This window comes from Rhinatrema bivittatum, chromosome 12 (genome assembly GCF_901001135.1).
Source record: "Rhinatrema bivittatum chromosome 12, aRhiBiv1.1, whole genome shotgun sequence".
NCBI lineage: Eukaryota > Metazoa > Chordata > Amphibia > Gymnophiona > Rhinatrematidae > Rhinatrema > Rhinatrema bivittatum.
Window position 1 is genome coordinate 44,722,582 of NC_042626.1, and position 22,440 is coordinate 44,745,021.

The 22,440-nt window shown below is 43.2% G+C and overlaps 1 protein-coding gene across 1 annotated transcript in view; it reads left to right on the forward strand.

Moving 5' to 3' along the window:
- The window catches only part of SRPRA (SRP receptor subunit alpha), a 95,896-nt gene that overhangs the window by 28,969 nt on the left and 44,487 nt on the right, over window positions 1-22,440 (forward strand). The window contains exon 5 of the mRNA XM_029573218.1: window positions 5,063-5,222. Within this exon, the coding sequence (XP_029429078.1) occupies window positions 5,063-5,222 (160 nt within the window). The remainder of the gene's footprint in view (window positions 1-5,062; window positions 5,223-22,440) is intronic.

Genomic DNA, 22,440 nt, shown 5'->3' on the forward strand with positions numbered 1-22,440 from the left:
TGCGGGAAACATGGGGTCAGGTTGACCTACAATGTTTTCAAGGTCTCTGCAGCAAGGATCAGCACCTATAAACATCAGATCTCCATCAGGAAATGGAGGAACAACTTGCTGTCTTGCTATGCAAAGGAGGAAATCTATTTGGAGATAAGGTGAAGGACACAGTGATTCAAATTCAAGGCCACTATACAATATTCCAGCAGCTCTTCACTGGCACTTCGTACCTATCTTCCTTCTCCAGGAGGCCTTCGAGGTCTGGGCACAGGAAATCTTTCTTCTGCCCGAGAAGATTCTATCCTCTTCCTCCAATGTCTCGTCAACAACTACAGACCCTTCATAGCCATCTGAGGCAACAGAGCGCCCCAAAGCCCCAGCCGCACAGTCAAATCCTAGGATGGTGTTATGCTGGATCACAGGAAGCATAGCCAAATCAGCCGTACATGTGGTGATGGACCTACTGGTCAGGGGCAGGCTGTGATTCTGTGCAAACCAGTGGCCCAGAGTAACCTCTGCATCATCCACAGGGGGTACAAATTAAATCTATTGAATGCCCTACCAAATTTCCCCCGAGTCATTTTTGGGGACCCGTAGCATATCACAAAGTGCTATTAGCAGAGCTCTCCTCCCTCTTAACAGCAGGACGGTTGAGCCCTTTCCATCAGGGCAAAGAGGGCAGGGATATCTCCCAGTACTTCCTGATTCCAAAGAAAACAGGAATACTCTGTCCCATCCTAGACCTAAGAGCCTTGAACAAGTTTCTCAAGAGAAGTTCAAGATGGTTTCCCTGGACACTTTAATCCCCTTCCTGCAAAAAGGGGCCTGGCTATGCTTCCTCGATCTGAAGGATGCATACACTCGCATCAAGATCTTCCCAAGCCACCAGAATTATCTCCGATTCTTGGAGGGAAAAACAGCACTTCCACTACAGGGTTCAGCTGTTTGGGCTAGCATCACCTTCGCAGGCTGGGAATCCATGTTTCTCCCCCCCCCCCCCCCCCCCCCCCCCCCCCAATCTAGACAATTTGCTGGTCAAGAGCACCTGTCGGGCAGAGGCAGAAGAATCCATGCACTTGATCATCCAGGTGCTGGAGTGATTAGGATTTGTTATCAACTACTCAAGACCCATCTCAGGCCATTATCTCATTTGGATTTGCTAGACACGGCTCAGACCAAGGCCTTCCTGCCCCGGCAATGGACCATCAATTTGATGACCATTGTAGAAGAGATTCAGGAGAGCCTGCAGGTATTAGTATGCCACATGATGAGGCTGCTGGGCCACATGGGCATAGCATGTCTGCACATGCGAAAATCCCAATGAAGCCTAAGGTCCTGGTGGCACGAGGCCACTCAGTATCTATAGGACTGCATCAGACTCGCTTTGCTTCTCCAGGAATCTTTGTCCTGGTAGTAGGAAATGTCCAATTTGGAACAGAGGTGTCCTTTCAAAGTCCTCAGGTTCAAATTGTGCTAACCATGGATGCGTCCACCCTGGGCTGGGGAGCTCGTGCTGATGGTTTCAGCACCCAAGGTCTGTGGTCCACCCAGAAATGACTGTCATATCAATTTCCTGGAGCTCCAGGTGGTCAGGTGCACACTGTGGGCTTTCAGAGAGAGGCTGTCCAACAAATTATGCTGATATAGACTGGCAACCAAATGGCAATATAGGTATGTCAACAAGCAGGATTGTACCTTCTGTGTCAGGAAGCGATCCAGATAGGGTCATGGGCCCTCTCCTGTGGGATGGTGCTCAGGGCGCTTTATCTGGCTGGGACAGAGAATGCGAATGTGGACAGACTGAGTCACTCCTTCAACCCCATGACTGGTCTCTAGATCAAGGGGTTGCAAATCAGATTTTCTGTATTTGGGGAAGCCCAGACGTTGATCTATTCTCAGAACCTTGGAACAGGAATGATCCTCATTTTTGTTCCTGATACAGGACACCAGGCAAACCAGCCTCAGATGCTATCACTCTCTAATGTACGCGAATCCTCCAGCTTCACTGGTGGCAAAGACTTTATTAAAGCTTCGCAAGGGCAAAAGGGCAGTGATGAGCGGAGTGCCGCAAGGGTCTGTGTTGGGACCGGTCCTGTTTAATATCTTCGTGAGGGACCTAGCGGATGGGATAGAAGGTAAGGTTTGTCTATTTACCGATGATACTAAGATCTGCAACAGAGTGGACACATCGGAAGAGGTGGAGAGAATGAGTCTGGATTCAAGGAAGCTGGAAGACTGGTCAAAGATATGGCAGCTGAGGTTCAATGCCAAGAAATGCAGAGTCATGCATATGGGGTGTGGAAATCCAAAAGAAATGTATTTGATGGGTGGTGAAGGGCTGATGTGCATGGAGCAGGAGAGATACCTTGGATGGTCTCCATCGAATGACTTATGAGGAGAGAGTGAAGAATCTAAATATGTATACCCTGGAGGAAAGGAGGAGCAGGGGGGATATGATACAGACCTTCAGATACTTGAAAGGTTTTAATGATCCAAAGTCAACGACTTTGGATCAACTACTGTTGGAAAAAAATCAGCAGACCCAGGGGTCACGATTTAAAACTCCAGGGAGGAACCAATGTCAGGAAGAATTTCTTCACAGAGAGGGTAGTGGTTGCCTGGAATGCCTTTCCGGAGGAAGTGGTGAAGACTAAAATTGTGAAGGATTTCAAAGCGGCATGGGATAAACACTGTGGATCCATAAAGTCTAGAGGATGTGAATGAAGAGAAGAGGCATGGGGGTGGCTTGCGGGAATGACTGCTACTACCTGGAGATAATACCTTTATTCAATAAACATACACACGGTTCATGCGACTCCAACATTGCTCTATGCTTCAACGGCAAGAGGAAATGTGGAAAATAGGATTTGCATTCACATAAAAGCGGGGAGTAGCTTGCTTGTTACAGTGGTGCCTACTCCAAACCAAATAATGCCTGATACTTCACTTTGATTGCATATCCAGCATAGCTCACTGCTTCAATGGCAGGGGGGAATGAAGAAAAGATGATTTATATTCAGACAACCAACAAGGACTGAATTGCACAGGCTGGGTAAACAAATAAGCATGGGAGTAGCTTGCTTATTGCGGCAGTTACTATCTCTAACCAATTAAGCTAGATACTTCACTTAGATGCAGCTCCAGCACTACTCTACAGCAATGACGGGGGTGGAAATGAAATAGAGCCAAAAAGTTACTAAGGGCCAAGAGTATCAGATATGTAGGAGAAAAAAATAAGTGTGAAAGCTTGCTGGGCAGACTGGTTGGGCCATTTGGTCGTCTTCTGCCGTCATTTCTATGTTTCTATGTAATTGACTGAGACAGGTTTGGTTTCCACTCCTCTGGGAGTTGTCCATCTGGAAACTGATCAGATTGGGGACTTCTCCAGATCTCATCACTTAGGATCAGGGGAGGTTGTGCCATCCCAACCTTCAGGCCCTGTCGCTCGCAGACTAGATATTGAGAGGTTGATCCTGCAACCACTCTATCTCTCGAAGGTTGTGTCTCCTGTCCTTATAGCTTCCAGAAATCCTTCTACTAGAAAGTCCTATGGACTGAAGCAGAGGAGGTTTTCCATGTAGTGTGAGCAAAAGGCCCTAGATCCTTTCGCCTGTCCATCACAAAAACTGTTTGACTACCTTCTACACTTGTCAGAAACTGGTCTGAAGACCAACTCTGTTAATGTTCATCTGAGTGTGATTGATGCATATAGCCATGTCATAGAATATAAGCTCATGTAGAGCCTATGGCTGTACATTTTGTGAGATCTGCTTCAGTTGAAGCAACCACAATGTGTTTTGTGACCTGATGAAAGCTCCTTTTGAGCCACTACACCTGTGACCTGAAGTACCTGACCTAGAAGGTCATATTTTTTGTGGCAGTCACTTCAGCACATAGTCTGTGAGCTCCAGACCTTAGTGAGTTATCCACCTAACACTGTTTTTTCGTGATAAGGTGGCCCTTACGTACCTACCCTAAGCTGCTGCCTAAGGTGGTGTCTGACTTCTGTCCTAACCAGTTCATTGTCCTGCCAACGTCCTTTCCCAGGCCCCATTCGCACCAAAGTGAACAAACTCTGCACGGTTTGGACTGCAAGAGAGCCTTGGCTTTCTGTCTGGAGTGGACAGAAGCCCATACATTCTACCAAGCTTTTTTGTGTTTTTCTTTTTAACTTTTGACCACAACAAGTTGATTGCTGTTGCCAAGCAGATGCTTTCCAGTTTCCTTCTGTTATGCCCAGGCAGGATTGTATCTTGAGGGCCATGTCAAGACTCACTCTGTTCGAGCCATAGCAGCGTCTGTGGCCCACTTGCAAACAGTCCCTATGGAGGAGATCTGCGATATGGAGTTCCATCCATTCATTCACACTTCATTAGTGTCTGGATAGAGATGGCCGACACAACGGCAGGCTTGACCAATCTGTCCTTTGGAGCCTTTTTGAGGTGTAGATCTGAACTCTGTTGCTGTCCAGGGCCCATTCTTTCTGTTCAGGCTGCCCCATCCTGTTACAAACAAAACTTGTGCCCATTGACACCTATCTTGTTGGTCTCCTTTTTTGTTTGGGGGGGGCTGCCTCTAGCTAGGGATTCACCCATGTGTGAGGACTGCCATCCTGCTTGTCCTCTGAGAAAGCAGAGTTGCTTACCTGTAACAGGTGTTCTCAGAGTACAGCATGAAGTCAGTCCTCATGAAACTCGCCTGCCTCCCTGCAGAGTTGGGTTTCCACCTCGTGGGTTTTATTCTTTTTATTTTATTTTGAATTCTATGTTATTAGACAGAGGGGACCACATGTGGACAAGTGGTAAATTGACTGGTCCTCTTTCAGAATGCTCTGACATGCAAACTTCTAGAAACTTTGGCATATGTTTTCCGTGCCGGACTTCATTGGATGATGTCGCCCAGCTGTGAGGAGTGACATCCTCCTCTCCTCGGAGAGGAGTCTGAATTTCAGCTCTGGATAAATCGGCCATGCTGGGTTTTGCACAGTTGTTAAATGCAAACAGGCGAGCTAGTCCCTTTTAATATGAAATATGAATGATCTTTTGTAATTGGTTTTGTTGTTCATCTTCAGCCCCTAAAGCTGCTGTTGTCCCTAGTAAAGCTGCCGCAGTGATGAAGCAGACCCCTCCCACAGTACTTGGGGACCCGGAAGAAATGTGCAATGAGGAACTTATACAGCGAAATCGGGAGGCGCTATTCAACAGACATAACAAAGGAGGAAAGAAAGCCAAGTAAGAGGGGGAAGGGAATGTAAACAGAGTTTTATAGCATGTGAGCATTACCCGTCTGTGATTTTGTTTTTAACTTTTCATTTCTTTGTCTGATATTTTTGTCTGTCTCCATCTCCTTCCTCATGGCTCAGACTTTCTGCTCCCAGGTTGGTCATGGTTAGGGATACTGAGGAGAGAGCATTCACAGCCCCAGAAGGAAAGAAGTCATAGCCATAGTGCAATGATGAAACCTACAGGGTTTAACCAGGAAAATGGCTTGTTATAAAATTGCCTACCTGAAACACAAGTGTTTCATGCCCAGACTGATCACTCACTTTTTGTAACAGTATCTGACTGGCTAACCTGAACAATACTAAAACACCTTGATGCCATGTAAAAGTAATAATGGATTTATTATTAGCTTATAGGAATAATTTTATAAATAATAGTAAATGGTAAATCCTAACACTAGCAGATAGAGATGTGAATCGGAACCAGAATCGGGTCGGATTTCAGTTCCGATTCACATCTCTACTAGCAGATGCATAAAATGAAATTTAGAAAATTGCTTGAAGCAGGAGGCAGGGTCTTCCTGGTGCCTTTCTTCATAGGCACAGTCCTAATCAGCATCTGTATATGTAAGAGATGTATCCTTTCTGCTCTAGATGTTAGCAAATAGGCCTGTTAAACTCTGCAACAATAATTTGGGGGATTTGCAAACAAAGTAATTATGCAAGTAGTGGGGTATATTCAAGCAGTAATTAGGTGGAGGATCAGATATCTCTGGAACAGTTCTGTGTGCCTGCACATGTAAGTTAAATTAATAGGTTCTGAATTGGCCAGACCCAAATCAGTTTTTCTATATGTATGTTCTGTCTGTGTGTGGCTCAGAGTTCATCAATAATTATATTCAAGCAAAATTATCCCATAACAGCAAGTAAACACAGAACACAGCATCATGTACCTATAGTTTGGATTATTCTTCCTTACATGCATTACTTTGCACTTGTCCACATTAAATGTCATCTACCATTTAGGGATCCAGTACTCCCAGTCTCACAAGGTCCTTTTGCAATTCCTCACAATCTGCTCTAACAACTTTGAATAATTTTGTCATCTGCGAATTTGATCACCTCATTGCCTTTTTTAGATCATTTATAAATATATTAAAAAGCACCAGTCCCAGTACAGATCCCCAGGGAGCTTCACTATTAGGACTATTTCGTTCTACTATTTCCTATTTTCAGGGTCCCTAGTCTACCATGCATGTGCGGCAAGGGCTGCAAAATCCACCCCTTCCTGTAAAACTGGCCAGTTACAGTGGAATTTCTGTGGGAGATAGAGGGATTGAGCAAAAAAACAAGCAGTGGTGATGTCATTAACCCCTCTCCCCCTCCACCAGCAGACTTCTCGCCCCTGAACTGCACTTCCTTCTGCAGGACAGACAGCATGGAGGAAGAGAGAAGCGGCAGTAGTTTGGCTGAGTCTTCTTCCTTTGCCAGCTGAGCCCAACTGGTACTGTTAACTGTAAGGAAACAGTCTCGTGATTAAAAGCCACAGTCGAGCCCAGGCGGCAGAGGAAGATGGCGTGGCCAAACTGCTGCCGCTGCTTTTTTTCCTCCATACGCTCAATCTGCAAAGGGGCGTGGGGGTATCCTTGTGGTACTTGGTAGACACTCCCTTTCCCTTATCCCCGGGTTAGCCAGATGAGAATCACTGCCTTTAAAGCAAGAGCTTCCAATGGAGTCGGCTTCCTTTTTTAAATAACTTTTATTTATGATCTGCAAAGAACAACTTGAAAGCTCAACCTGTAAAAGAAAAAAAAAACCCCTAGGTGACTTTTTTTTTTTCTGTGGTGGAGGAGAAATGGGGTAAAGCGAGTGAAGGGAATCATCCCTCCCCAGATCCATTCTTTCTCCTTGATCCCTCTTTCCTTTTCTCCTCACTCCCTTTGTATCTATCCTCCTTCATCCCTTGCCCCTTTAACCTTCCTGCCTGAGACCCTTTCTTCATTTCCCTCTTTTGAGATCCCCTCTCCTCACTTCTAGATCACTTCCCCCTCCAGCACCAATAACTGATCCCTTTTCTAAAAAAAACAAAAAAAAAGTACCACTTAATTTAACTAGAATCAGAGATGTCAGTAAAAGCCTGTTTTAGAAAGTAAAATAAAATACAAACCAATATTAATTTGCAAATACATGTAAATTCCTCTTTGCCGAGTCAAAACCAGGTCAGACCCAGTGGGTTCTGACACCAGCCAGCAGATGGAGCAGAGATCAATAGGCTTGCTGATGTTATCTTTATATAGCTCTATGCCGACACCAGTATGCTGCCAGTATTCTCTGTCTTTAGCGGATGGTTGACAAGCATTCCGTGCTGTGGACTCGGCCCTTGTGGCTGTACAAAAAGTTCTGTGTTGTGTTCCTGAGGTGAAAGATGGGTGTTCTCTCTCTCAGTTGAGCAGGAATCCCTGCCTTCTGTAGTGGGTTCTGGGAATAGTGGATTTTTGCCTTATAGTCTGGATAACACAAGACAAACTAAGAAAATAACAATACTGACTATATCTTATATGAAACGAAAGCTATATTTTCTGTATAATATATACACAAAACCAAATACTTATGAGAATGTTTGGGAACAAATAAGCTAAAATAGAATATATACAGTATATCAGCACAATAAGCAAGAGTACATATCTTAACTTCCACTAAGCTTTTGTATATAATTATTTGCTATTAGTTAGGAATTAACACTTTCCTGAAAAAGTGCCCTCCAAAACGTATCAGTCATTGGTAACCAAGTGGATCTCTTTGGGAAGGTTGGACTACACAGGGAATTCTGGGTCTCTGCCAAGTTTGTCATGCTAGTCTGTAGCTCTTAGCAATAATCTGTAGGTTCTATCATGTGCTGGGGTTATATACCTTTTGGACTATACATTCTCAGAAGGGATCTCTGTCTAACTTTCCTGAAATATTGCCAAGCTACTGATGATAAAATCTTACTGCATATGAAAATGGACTTCTTGTCTTTGTCTAATGCTTCTAATCACCATATTGTGACCACCAGTTCTGCACTTTCTATAAACCTGACACATTCTGTAAAATGCCCCCAAAATTCACCATATGTATCACTACTGTCAAAAGAATGAGTGTCCCAAAAGCTAAGTGTATCCATAAAATGTATGTCCAGTTTATACTAATCCTGGGCAGCTGCCAGAAATTTCAGCTTTCAGCCTTTGCAAAACTTGTGCTGTGCTTAACTCTTAATCTGCTAGCTGGCTTACAGTAAGAGATAATCTTATACTTTTAAGTCCATTTTGTTCTGCTTGTGATCTTGAAGCTTACAGATTTTGGAAGGGAGGGGGAAGCTGCGAAGAGGGCCAAGAGTTGTGGACTACTGGGAAGGGAGGGTGGAGGAGGCTATCTACATCCCAAAAGCTTGTAATTTCTTTAAGTAGTACTGTATGTCTGTGTATTTTTTCTAGCAAAAATATTCAGTACTCCTTAACAAGCTATGTGCCTTGTATAGAACAATGTCTGTTTCTCATATCCTCATTCATCATTTTAAGAACATACTTTTATTAACTTCTGATCATACTTTCACACATACATGAGGCCTATCTGATCCCTATCGCTTACATTTACTCTTCACATCCTCTGTCAGCTCACACTAATATACTTTCCCAGAAGATGGTCAGCAGACAGGTGTTTGGGGAGCTTCAGAGGTGATAGCCATAGCTTTCTTCCTCTGAGTCACTGTATGTCCAGGGGCTTCCAGAGGGATTTGGTTGCCTTCTTCCTCTCCCTTTCCCCCTCTTCTTTTGGCATGAGGTTCTATTCCTGTAAAATTTGGTTTTCAGTTTTAAATAAAGAAAGTACGGCAAGACTCTCTTCTGCCCAACGGCGATGTATCACGACAGCAAGAGACTAGGAAACTAGCTGCGGGGGATATTGTAACTCCTTGCAGGTGAGGAAGGGAGTTTATTTTTTGGTTACTGGTGCTGCAATTGCAGGAGTGGCTCAAGGGATTAAAGATGGCGTTGGTCAGTGAGCACCGGAAAAAGACCATGTTGTGCTTTGCATGCAGAGAGTGCAGGTCTGAATGACTCGGGCAATGTGCCACAATTGAGTTGTGACCAGGTTTAGTCCTGCTGGTTGCTCTGGACTGACCTCACCGGCCATGGTATGCTGATCTTTGGCGGTGGCTGCTTTGCAGCAGTCTTTTGTATCTTCTGATTTACAAGGATCTACTTTATCAGGGTGAGCTGTATCACGAGGATCTGGATCAGTTTTGTCTTACAGTTTGGCCCTTGCGAGGGCACGATTAGTGATAAAATTTGTCTATGATGTCTACTTTGCTGAAATCTACAAAATTCTCCACTAACTTATCTGCAAATCTGAAGAATGGTAGAGGACTGGTGCTCTGAGTGCAGAGGTACCTCTGGGGCTGCTCCTATACCATTGATTCAAAGTTCTTGCAGGAAGGCCACTAGAGTTTGCTCTTAATATCTTGAAAATATAGGTAGCAGCACTCTCTTGCTACAGGGGTTGGATTAATGGGAGTCCGATCTCTTCCCATCCAGATATCTCTTGGTTCTTGAAAAGGTTAAGCATATAGGCCACTGTTCTGGATGCTGATTTCGCTATGGGACCGAAACATAGATTGCCTTTCCTGTCATCATTATTCAGCTTGGAGAGTGTCCAAGTTGGAGGCAATGTTCTCTGTTTTTCATATGCAACAATTTTTGTAAACCAATTTTTGAGCGTCAATATTAGCGTTGCATTTCTGAATATATAAAGAGAAATGCTTGTGAACGACCATGTAAAATCTGTGAGCCATGCTCTGAAATGTATGAGTGATCGCTCATGCGCTCAGCTTAGAGGGAACTATATTTGCAGGAGCCTTCTTGTAGGAACCTTTCTTAATGATTACAGTGGAAAGTGTTCAGATTCATGCAGTTACCTCCTTCCTTCCGAAGATCATTTGAGTTTTACTCTAACCAATTCATTCCTTACCCTCCTGTAACAAGTAAGCTGATTGTAAAGGTTATGTATTCCTTCACCCATTAATTGCAAGGAGAGTGAGGTAGCTGAAGTTCACAGGTCACTAGTACTGTTAGGTATTCTCATCATTTCTTTGTTCTGTATGGAGGAACATGAGAAGGTGAAGAGACTTCTCGTGCTAAGGTGCCACATTGGGCTAAAAGAGTGATTTCAGCAACTTATTGAATCCCTTACAAAAGCTAGTGTGGATTCATTCCACGAGACTGCAGTTGCAATTCATCTCTCCTATGGAGATTTGTAAGATGGTAACTTAGTTGTCTTTGCACATATTCTCTAAACGTTGATGCCTTAATGTCTTAGCTTGAAAGTGTTTTAAACTTCCTGCTTGGCCCATGAGGAAAGTTTAGACAAGGTCCTTTAATACTCAGCTTTGAATCATACTGCCAGGAAATAATAAAATGTCTGTTAGGAAAGAAGCTGACAAGGCAGTTTGACAACTTATGCATCCTTTATTTGATCATATAGCATGCTAAATAGACCTAGCTGGCAGCCCAAAAATAAGAAGCAAAAGTTCTGTGTCGCAGCAGAAATTACATCTTGTATATTTGAGTACATTTCGTATCTTATTCACCTTTTCCAATAGAATTGATACAAAATATTTCTAACAAATCAAAACATGATACTTGCATGTTATAGTGGTTAATCTAAGAGCAGTAAACAATTTGTGTTATCAGTTCTTAAAATACATTGTTTTTTTCCTTGCACCTATAGCAATGCTTAGCCACGTCACTTTATTTAATTTCTTTTATAGACTGCCCTAACAATGGTAGTGGGTCTAAATGGTTTACAAAAATAAAACATTAATAGTTAAACATAAAACAAACAAGTCAAACAAGCAATAAAAATTCAGGTTCAAACATAGATGAAAGATCAATAGACTAAAAGCCTCATTAAAGGAGGGGACGACGACGACGACAACAAAGGAATGGCGACAAGCTACTTACAACTTGCCAAATGCACCCAAACGTGTGTGTGTAATTTTTTCCTGAATTCCTTAAGATTAGATAAAAGCCGAAGGGAATCTGGAATCTGGTTCCAGAATACTGGGTCAGCAACTGAAAAAGCACGCCTTTGGGTGACATCCAGCCTTGCTGTTTTAATTGCAGGGACTTTTTTTTATTTATGGAACGAAGATGACGTGTTGGTATATTCGTAGGGTTGAGCATAGCAAAACACTGGATGTTTTGTGTAGAAGTTTATATCTGACAACTTTTATATTGGATTCACAGATGTACAGGAAACCAGTGCAGTGTACTAGTTCTTAAGCTCAACTGCGCAGTCTCTGTAGGTGGCAGCTATTAGTATCATAACCAACAGAATGTAACTAGAAATTAAAGCAAAATCCCCACAATCCATTCCTCTTTATGTTCACAGCTGCCACCAGCTTTACTAATCCCTGCATTGACTGTAACCTTGGTTCAGGTAATCCCCCAATCCCATGATTAACCATGAGAGAGGAAAGCTCCTGAAATTCCTGACACACTAAAGGTATTGAAGACATTAAATAGTTTTACATATCACCATAAGGGTGATGGTAGACATCAAGGATAGGTTCTTCCTGCAGAAAGACATAATAAACTGCATAAGAAAACAGATTAAATCAAACCTACAACATTAATGAGTAAGAAATTAGCAATTTTTTCTTTCCTAAACCACCTCCAAATAGAGAACCAAATCCCAAAATATCCCAATCCTCATTGGCCTTCATTTTTCCTGTATTTAATTCATAGGCCCAGTTGGCCAATTCATATAAGGTGATAATTGTTTTTTGAATATCCCATTGCTTATCAATGTAGGCACAGCAGGAAGTATTAATAATTTGGAAAACCCCTCCCTCTGTGGCTAGCAACATGTCGAAGGCCATACGATTGATTAGAAGTACCCAGATAAGAATGAGACTTCTTATTGCAAGGCACTACTGGTAGTTCCAATTTGGTTGGCAATGTTTTCAACGGTGTTGAAAAGGTTAAAGACAAATTTACCAAGTTCGTAGACACCAGTGCGTATGAGAGAGAGAATAAATTTACTCCAATCATCTTGATTTAGAGGCGTGTACATTCCTCTCCTGATTCAACAATGAGGATGAATGTCATGGTGGTACAGAGAATCCAGGCCATCATTATGGTGATGAACGGAGAAATGAGGAACCACATAGTGAGCAGTCATGTTAGCATAATGTCTTTTAAATACCTTGCTCCCAGTGACAAAATATAGCCCTTGTTATTGCCATAAGGTTCTATAAGTCCTACAATCCCAGGGGTAGAGACTTCCCTATTTGTTTCTTCACAATAGTATCATTGATCATTTGAATATAGGAGTTGTCCATTTGCATCCACAGGCTGAGGAGCATGGAGAGGAGTTGTAAAGAGACATTCGCTGACAAAGTACAGTTAGTGGTTAAGGTGGTGGAATTTTGCAAAAACAAGATTTTCTGAAGGTCTGAATTGGAGGGATTTTGCTCTGTCTTTACATAAATGTTCATGGTGGTTAATGAGGACAGGTTCACAAAGGGGTCAAAGACAAGACTCTGAGGATACCATATCATGCAGATAGTAAGTTTCATCCAGGTGAAAAAGTGACCCTTCCATCAGGATGGGCATAAAGAACGTTATGATATGAAAAATGCAGTGGATTGATTGGTTGAAAATCCAATCAATCCACTGCATTGAAGTTGAAAAGGTTTACAATAAAGATTTATGCAAAAAATGAGTTTTATGACATAGAAGGTAGTCATCAGAAGTATTGGAAGTTGAAGCTGGTGTTGGGCCACACCAGTCAGCCGGTTCGTGGACATCAGAGAGCAAGTGAAGGATGGTAGACTGGCTTCTTCAATTAGCAAATAACAGGTGGTTGATAGAAATCTCCCCAGTTATCAAGAGTGAGATTAACTGGGTGAGCTGTGGATATATTGGTAAAGTCTGTTACTGCAACAGTCATGTAGGTACAAAGCCAGCACTGATGGAGTGAAGTAATTTGATGGCTTGATTATGACAGTAAGAATGCAGTCCAGAAAATTCAGCAATCGCAAGAAACATTCATCTTGACCATAGACTACGGATCTTACAGCGAGGTGGAACAGCAGGGCAGTCCCAAGGATCCACCTACAGACAAGATCGGAGGATCTGGTCACCACCTGGTAGGTCCACATGGTCAGGTGACAAATTGGAAGATATTTCAAAGTGCTTTCTGGATAGTGAGTCTGATTCCGAAGATACCTCAGTTCCCTGAGGCTCTGAGGTAGCTCCTGACTCCAGGGAATTCCTGGCTGTTTCAGGGCACAAGTGAGGACTAGATGATGCATCTTCTTGATTGGATCTCTGCAGGGCCGGGAATGCCTCACTGCCGACAACTGTTCTAAGTTGCTCCACGGGCTGTAAAGGGGACACTTCAGTGGGCTGACTAGAAACAGTCTGTGGTTGGTCTACTAGGATTTGTGGCTTTGATTCGTAGCTCTCTTTACAATGGCATGCACCCAGTGATCAAGTCCCTGCAATTTCAATGCTGAGAAATTGACCAACAGTACCTGGATGGGCCTTTACCCTAGGCTGCAAGCAATTCTTTGAAACCCTTTATAATAAATGAAGTCACCAGGCTAGATGTCAGGAAGAACATGGGTACAAGGACTCTGGAGCACTGAACAGCTTTTTAATGAATCTTCTTGACCTGTTCATGTAACACTAGAACGGAATGTTGAGCTTAGCACAAGCAACCCGATTTATGTCCACTGGGAGACTGGGCATAGAAGGCATAGGTTGGCCCATGAATATCTTGTAGGGCATAAAGCCATGTTTTTGGTTTGGCATGTTTTCTTATACGAATGAGAACAAAAGGGAGAGCAGAGGGCCAATTCAAGGAAGTCTTAAGAGTGAGATGGATGAATTTGGTCAACTTATTCTTCAGGACTTGATTTAAGCATTCAATAAGATTGGAGAAAATATTTTACCCCTAAAACCTTTCCCAGGTTTTAGGGTTTTGCATCACCTTTCCTATAAACTGTGTACCCTGTCACTTTCCAATCTCTTTGGAATCCCAAAACGAGATAGGACTTCAGTTAACAGTTTCTTAGCAACAGGAAATTAATTGGTTCACCCATTAGACAAAATTATCTCCATTTTAATACAGGTGGCATTACTATAAAATCCATTTGCAACTTAGTAATCTGTTGGCAGTCTAAAGGCCTTTACCAGTTACTACATCTTTGCGTAACTTCCAGTGCATGGGCCCCAAGCCTGGTGCCCACCAATGTGATACGATCTGACATCACCCCCCCATCCCCTTGCTTGAGTGTGAGCCCTGGTGCACCACATGAGCAAGGCAAGAGAGATGCAGGGGTCATTTGTTTTCCATTGGGAGCACACCACAAACCCTGCAGGGAGATGTAACATCGCTGATGTCACCAGTGAGGGATTTCATCCCTGGTTTCTTCACTGCAAAACAGGAAAATTGTTAAGGAAAAATTGGGTCAGTGGTAAAATCTGCAAAGGAAACTGTGTAACAGGGTTCGAGCTTACTAGTATGAACATCTCCTGGAGGGCTGCTTAGTGAGCAGCAGCATCCGTGAAAGTGTTTTTTCATGAGCTGCAGAGGAATAGGTTGCATGCTTCACTACTGCAATCTGAAAAAGGGAAAATGAGGAATCTAACAGTGCTTGTATGACTTCAGCAATTTTTTTTGAATAGTTCCAAATAGTGGAATATGCCCAAAAGCAAACTGTGAATCTGTGTAAATGGGGACTGATTGGGAGGCAGCAAGCAGACAAGCCCAAGTTAAGACCAACAGCTCTGCCACCTGGGCTGAGGCCCACTGTGATGTGAGCTGGCTTCCTTGATGTCAGAGGGGGAGCACACCATATATACCTAGCCTGCAAAACTCCCGTAGGGCCTTGGAAGCATGAGCTATCAATGAAAAAAAATCAGGGTTGAATATCCCACAAGTCATAATGAAATCATGCATCAAAATGAATAACAGCCTCATAGTCATGGAGCTCTCCTCCTGGCAAAAGGGAGGCCGGATTCAAAGGGGTGAATGATGAACAGTCAAATTGTCTTGGACAGTCAGAGGAATGTATAATGTGTGAGGCGAGCTTGAGAGAGCTTTTTCTTTTCAAATGGGTCAGGAGAGTGGAAACAAAAGTCTGACAAAATGACCCAAAACAAAAGATTGTGAGGGTTTGACAAGGTTAGCTGCAGCTGCGACAGCAGACAAGCAGGCAAGGCTCATACTACAGGATCAAGACGATGAGAAAAATGGGCCACCGGTCATCATCGTCCACCCCCCCCCCCCCCCCCCCCCCCCATGGTTCTGAGTAAGAACCCCAGATGCAGTGCCATCCTGCTTGTGACAATACAGAGAAAAAAGGAAGTGAGTAGTCTGGAAGGCCTGTGGTGTTTCAGGAATAAGGGATAAATCCAGTCCAGTTTTTATAAATACAGATTGCTGGAAGGAGCTGGGCTTTATTTGATGGGCCTGGGACAGAGAATGAATTCTTTGGGGTGGGGGAGGTGTCGCGGGCACCTCTGGAGTTCTCACCAGCGAGATGTGGTTCCTTCACTCACAGGGCTGTCATCCCTCTAGGCATCGCTGCAAGGCTGAAACGGCTGGGCTCTGCTGCAAATTCAGACGTTCTGGCAATTCTTTAAAACAGTTTAGGAGTCAACCTGTTGAATGAGGTTTCCCATTCTGTCTCTGACTGGCCCTCCTCCAGTCAGGTATTTTTCCTGTGCTCTCACCGAGATGCAATTCTCAGTTCTTCCCCCTCCTCCACTGAGGAAGGATTCACAAACAAACATATAATAGTTTATCAAAAATCCAGGTCTTTTTGTTTCGTTCCTAAGATTGTGCAGAAATTGCAATTCACTATTGCCTCCGCACTGAAACCGAAATGTCTGTAGTCAGGCTTCTAACCTTGCACTGACTACCCAGCGTGGGGATCCAGCATCAACTCACCCCTTCTCCCCTATAGTTGTGCTCCCCGTCCTGTCTCACCTCTATCTCTTGCGGTAATCAACCTTGTCCTCCTTGTAAGTGTGTAGTGAAACCAGGTAACACCAATGCTGCAGGACACACTCACTCCGTCTCCATGTCAGACGCAGAGGAATCCTCGGAAGGCAGCTCCCAGTCCATCTCCTCCTCACTCTCCATGCTACTGCTCTCTGAGCTTTCTTCCTCACTCCTGGACACACCCTCTGCTTCCCACAGCATGCTCTCAGCTGCCTCTAATTCCTCCAGATTACCCTCGGCCTTCACCTCAGCCTCCTTCTGGGTAGGAGCCTTCCCCTGCCGCTCTGGGATTCTGGGAACTGTAGTCCACACAGGGTGTCTCCACGCCCCCTGCTGTTTCCCCTTGGTATCTTTGGACCACTGCTGAACGGGGACCTGTAGAATATCCTGCCGTGCTAGGAGTTTGTCACTCTTCTCCTGACAGAGGCAGCACAGTAAATGTTCTCACAGGGCAGCAAAAAAGTTAGCACTGATCCTCGGGAGGGTATTGAACTTCCATGCCCACAGTAAAAATAAAATTTATTACAGCAATTGCACTCTTTTGTGTGTCACTTCCAAACCAAAAGTCCGCTCATACAATATACTCCAACAGTGCAGACTGGCAATCTGCCTGAGAATCCACCCTCCCTGTGGCTCCCCCCTCTCTACCCTAATACAAACACTAACAAAAATTATTACTCTAAGAACAGAAACCAAGTTTGCTAACCAGCAGCATAGTCTGGACAAGACCAGACTTTTAATAATCAATTACATTCATCGCAGCGGCTGAAAAATGAGCTTCCTCTCCGGCAGCTCTGTTGGCATGCAACCCAATCCTACATGAACACAAAATTGTCTGGCTGCCACCAGACCCACACAGCTGTACAAATAACAGGTGCACCTTAATTCATAATACAAAAAGCACCCAGGCATGCCAGAACTGGGTCTCTTTCTTTCCCATCACTATACATAGATAGGTGGGTATACCAGGTATCTATACGCAACTGAATCACAATAATATATTTATTTATTTATTTATTTATTTATTTATTTATTTAAAATTTTTATATACCGACATTCATCCAGGATATCACATCGGTTCACAGTGTAACGCAAATATACGCCATGCATGGCGCTTTACATGGAACAGATAAAACATGTTAACAAGGGAATAAAGGGGTAAGAGAACGTAAGGAGAACGTGGGATATATAAACGTGGGATATATAAACGTGGGATATATAAAACTCTGCATGTCAGTGAGGCAATAAAACAGACTTGCTGCCAAGCAAGAAAGAAAAACCAAAACACTTACCAGAGAACTAATGGAGGGAACTAGATGGACAAGTGGACTCCACAGGACAAAAAGACCAGTTCTAATAAGCCCAAAAATTTAATGAAAATGCCCAAAAGAAGGAATGCATAGTCATAAAGGGTCAAATTCATAAACATGCTGAAATTACTAGGGATTAGAAGTTTGGTCAGCTATCCATAAAAGAAAGCTTAGAAAAGAGACAGAAGAACTTGAAGATTTGAATAAGAACATAAGACATAAGAACATAAGAAAATGCCATACTGGGTCAGACCAAGGGTCCATCAAGCCCAGCATCCTGTTTCCAACAGTGGCCAATCCAGGCCATAAGAACCTGGCAAGTACCCAAAAACTAAGTCTATTCCATGTAACCATTGCTAATGGCAGTGGCTATTCTCTAAGTGAACCTAATAGCAGGTAATGGACTTCTCCTCCAAGAACTTATCCAATCCTTTTTTAAACACAGCTATACTACCTGCACGAACCACATTCTCTGGCAACAAATTCCAGAGTTTAATTGTGCGTTGAGTAAAAAAGAACTTTCTCCGATTAGTTTTAAATGTGCCCCATGCTAACTTCATGGAGTGTCCCCTAGTCCTTCTACTATCTGAAAGAGTAAATAACCGATTCACATCTACCCGTTCTAGACCTCTCATGATTTTAAACACCTCTATCATATCCCCCCTCAGTCGTCTCTTCTCCAAGCTGAAAAGTCCTAATCTCTTTAGTCTTTCCTCATAGGGGAGTTGTTCCATTCCCCTTATCATTTTGGTAGCCCTTCTCTGTACCTTCTCCATCGCAATTATATCTTTTTTGAGATGCGGCGACCAGAATTGTACACAGTATTCAAGGTGCGGTCTCACCATGGAGCGATACAGAGGCATTATGACATTTTCCGTTTTATTCATCATTCCTTTTCTAATAATTCCCAACATTCTGTTTGCTTTTTTGACTGCTGCAGCACACTGAACCGACGATTTCAATGTGTTATCCACTATGACACCTAGATCTCTTTCTTGGGTTGTAGCACCTAATATGGAACCCAACATCGTGTAATTATAGCATGGGTTATTTTTCCCTATATGCATCACCTTGCACTTTTCCACATTAAATTTCATCTGCCATTTGGATGCCCAATTTTCCAGTCTCACAAGGTCTTCCTGCAATTTATCACAATCTGCTTGTGATTTAACTACTCTGCACAATTTTGTGTCATCTGCAAATTTGATTATCTCACTCGTCGTATTTCTTTCCAGATCATTTATAAATATATTGAACAGTAAGGGTCCCAATACAGATCCCTGAGGCACTCCACTGTCCACTCCCTTCCACTGAGAAAATTGCCCATTTAATCCTACTCTCTGTTTCCTGTCTTTTAGCCAGTTTGCAATCCACGAAAGGACATTGCCACCTATCCCATGACTTTTTACTTTTCCTAGAAGCCTCTCATGAGGAACTTTGTCAAACGCCTTCTGAAAATCCAAGTATACTATATCTACCGGTTCACCTTTATCCACATGTTTATTAACTCCTTCAAAAAGTGAAGCAGATTTGTGAGGCAAGACTTGCCCTGGGTAAAGCCATGCTGACTTTGTTCCATTAAACCATGTTTTTCTATATGTTCTGTGATTTTGATGTTTAGAACACTTTCCACTATTTTTCCTGGCACTGAAGTCAGGCTAACCGGTCTGTAGTTTCCCGGATCGCCCCTGGAGCCCTTTTTAAATATTGGGGTTACATTTGCTATCCTCCAGTCTTCAGGTACAATGGATGATTTTAATGATAAGTTACAAATTTTTACTAATAGGTCTGAAATTTCATTTTTTAGTTCCTTCAGAACTCTGGGGTGTATACCATCCGGTCCAGGTGATTTACTACTCTTCAGTTTGTCAATCAGGCCTACCACATCTTCTAGGTTCACCGTGATTTGATTCAGTCCATCTGAATCATTACCCATGAAAACCTTCTCCATTACGGGTACCTCCCCAACATCCTCTTCAGTAAACACCGAAGCAAAGAAATCATTTAATCTTTCCGCGATGGCCTTATCTTCTCTAAGTGCCCCTTTAACCCCTCGATCATCTAACGGTCCAACTGACTCCCTCACAGGCTTTCTGCTTCGGATATATTTAAAAAAGTTTTTACTGTGAGTTTTTGCCTCTACAGCCAACTTCTTTTCAAATTCTCTCTTAGCCTGTCTTATCAATGTCTTACATTTAACTTGCCAATGTTTATGCTTTATCCTATTTTCTTCTGTTGGATCCTTCTTCCAATTTTTGAATGAAGATCTTTTGGCTAAAATAGCTTCTTTCACCTCCCCTTTTAACCATGCCGGTAATCGTTTTGCCTTCTTTCCACCTTTCTTAATGTGTGGAATACATCTGGACTGTGCTTCTAGAATGGTATTTTTTAACAATGACCACGCCTCTTGGACATTTTTTACTTTTGTAGCTGCTCCTTTCAGTTTTTTTCTAACAATTTTTCTCATTTTATCAAAGTTTCCCTTTTGAAAGTTTAGCACGAGAGCCTTGGATTTGCACACTGTTCCTTTTCCAGTCATTAAATCAAATCTGATCATATTATGATCACTATTGCCAAGCGGCCCCACCACCGTTACCTCTCTCACCAAGTCCTGTGCTCCACTGAGAATTAGATCTAAAATTGCTCCCTCTCTCGTCGGTTCCTGAACCATTTGCTCCATAAAGCTATCATTTATTCCATCCAGGAACGTTATCTCTCTAGCGTGACCCGATGATACATTTACCCAGTCTATATTGGGGTAATTGAAGTCTCCCATTATTACTGCACTACCAATTTGGTTGGCTTCCCTAATTTCTCTTAGCATTACACTGTCCATCTCACCATCTTGACCAGGTGGACGGTAGTATACCCCTATCACTGTAGTCTTCCCTGATACACAAGGGATTTCTAACCATAAAGATTCAATTTTGTATTTAGTCTCATGCAGGATGTTTATCCTGTTGGACTCTATGCCATCCCGGACATAAAGCGCCACACCTCCTCCCGACTGCTCCTCTCTGTCATTGCGATATAATTTGTACCCCGGTATAGCACTGTCCCATTGGTTATCCTCTTTCCACCATGTCTCTGAGATGCCAATTAAGTCTATGTCATCATTTACTGCTATACATTCTAATTCTCCCATCTTACTTCTTAGACTTCTGGCATTAGCATACAAACATTTCAAAGTTTGTTTTTTGATTGTATTTTTATTCTGCTTTTTAATTGATAGGGATAAGTTAGAATTTTTTAGCTCAGGTGAGTTTTTAGTTACAGGCATTTGGACTACTTTTCTAATTATTGGAACCTCACTGTCGGGATGCCCTAATTCTAGTGCATCATTAGTATCCTTTAAAGATACATCTCTCCGAACCATGCGCTGCTGAGCGACTGTCGGCTTTCCCCTTTGTTCTAGTTTAAAAGCTGCTCTATCTCCTTTTTAAGGGTTAGCGCCAGCAGTCTGGTTCCATCCTGGTTAAGGTGGAGCCCATCCCTTCGGAAGAGACTCCCCCTTCCCCAAAAGGTTCCCCAGTTCCTAACAAAACTGAATCCCTCTTCCTTGCACCATCGTCTCATCCACGCATTGAGACTCCGGAGCTCTGCCTGCCTCTGGTGACCTGCGCGTGGAACAGGGAGCATTTCAGAGAATGCTACCCTGGAGGTTCTGGATTTAATCTTTCTACCTAAGAGCCTAAATTTGGCTTCCAGAACCTCCCTCCCACATTTTCCTATGTCGTTGGTGCCCACGTGTACCACGACAGCCGGCTCCTCCCCAGCACTGTCTAAAATCCTATCTAGGTGACGCGTGAGGTCCGCCACCTTCGCACCAGGTAGGCATGTTACCAGGCGATCCTCACGCCCACCAGCCACCCAGCTATCTACATTCCTAATAATCGAATCACCAACTATGACGGCCGACCTAACCCTTCCCTCCTGGGCAGTAGGCCTGGGGAGATATCCTCAGTGCGAAAGGACAATGCATCACCTAGAGAGCAGGTCCTTGCTACAGGATCCTTTCCTGCTACATCTGGTTGGTGCTCTCCCATTATGAGACCTTCTTCCTCCAAGGCAGCACCAGGGCTGCCAGTCTGAAGTTGGGACTGGACTACTATGTCCCTGAAGGTCTCATCTATATACCTCTCTGTCTCCCTCAGCTCCTCCAGGTCTGCCACTCTAGCCTCCAGAGATCGGACTCGTTCTCTGAGAGCCAGGAGCTCTTTGCATCGCGTGCACATGTACAACTTCTCACCGGTGGGTAAAAAATCATACATGTGACACTCGATGCAAAAGACTGGGAAGCCCCCCTCTTGCTGCTGGACTGCTGCCTTCATCTCAATTTTGATCAGTTCCTAGTTAAGTTTTAGGTTGCTATGGGAGTAGGAATGTGTCTAAGTTCCTTTAAATGTATTAGTGAATTCACTATATGTCTGGTAGTGGCCTACTGGGGTCTGATCGAATTCTCAATAAAGTTTTTGTTGATGGGGTTTTTTTTTTTTGTTTTTTTTTTGGGTTTTTTTTTGTGCAAGTGGCACCTGCCTATAAATTAAGGGATGAGCTTGGGGTGGGTGGGCGAGGGGTGGGAGGGTTGGGAATTACAAACAGTCTAACTTTAGTTAGTCAGCCTGAGTGACTCACAGCTCCCTTGATTAACAAATGTTGTTCCCTATTCAAACCTAATCACACTACCTCAACACCTTTCCAAGGTGAGTAACTGAGCTGAAATATTCAACTTTTTTACTTTGGTATATACTGCTCCTAGCTTATTTCTAGCTTCTGGCTACTTTTTTGTTGGGTTTTTTTTTTTTTTTTTTTTTGTGGTTTTTTTTGTTTTTCAATACAATGCACTCAGTTATTTATTAAATAAGA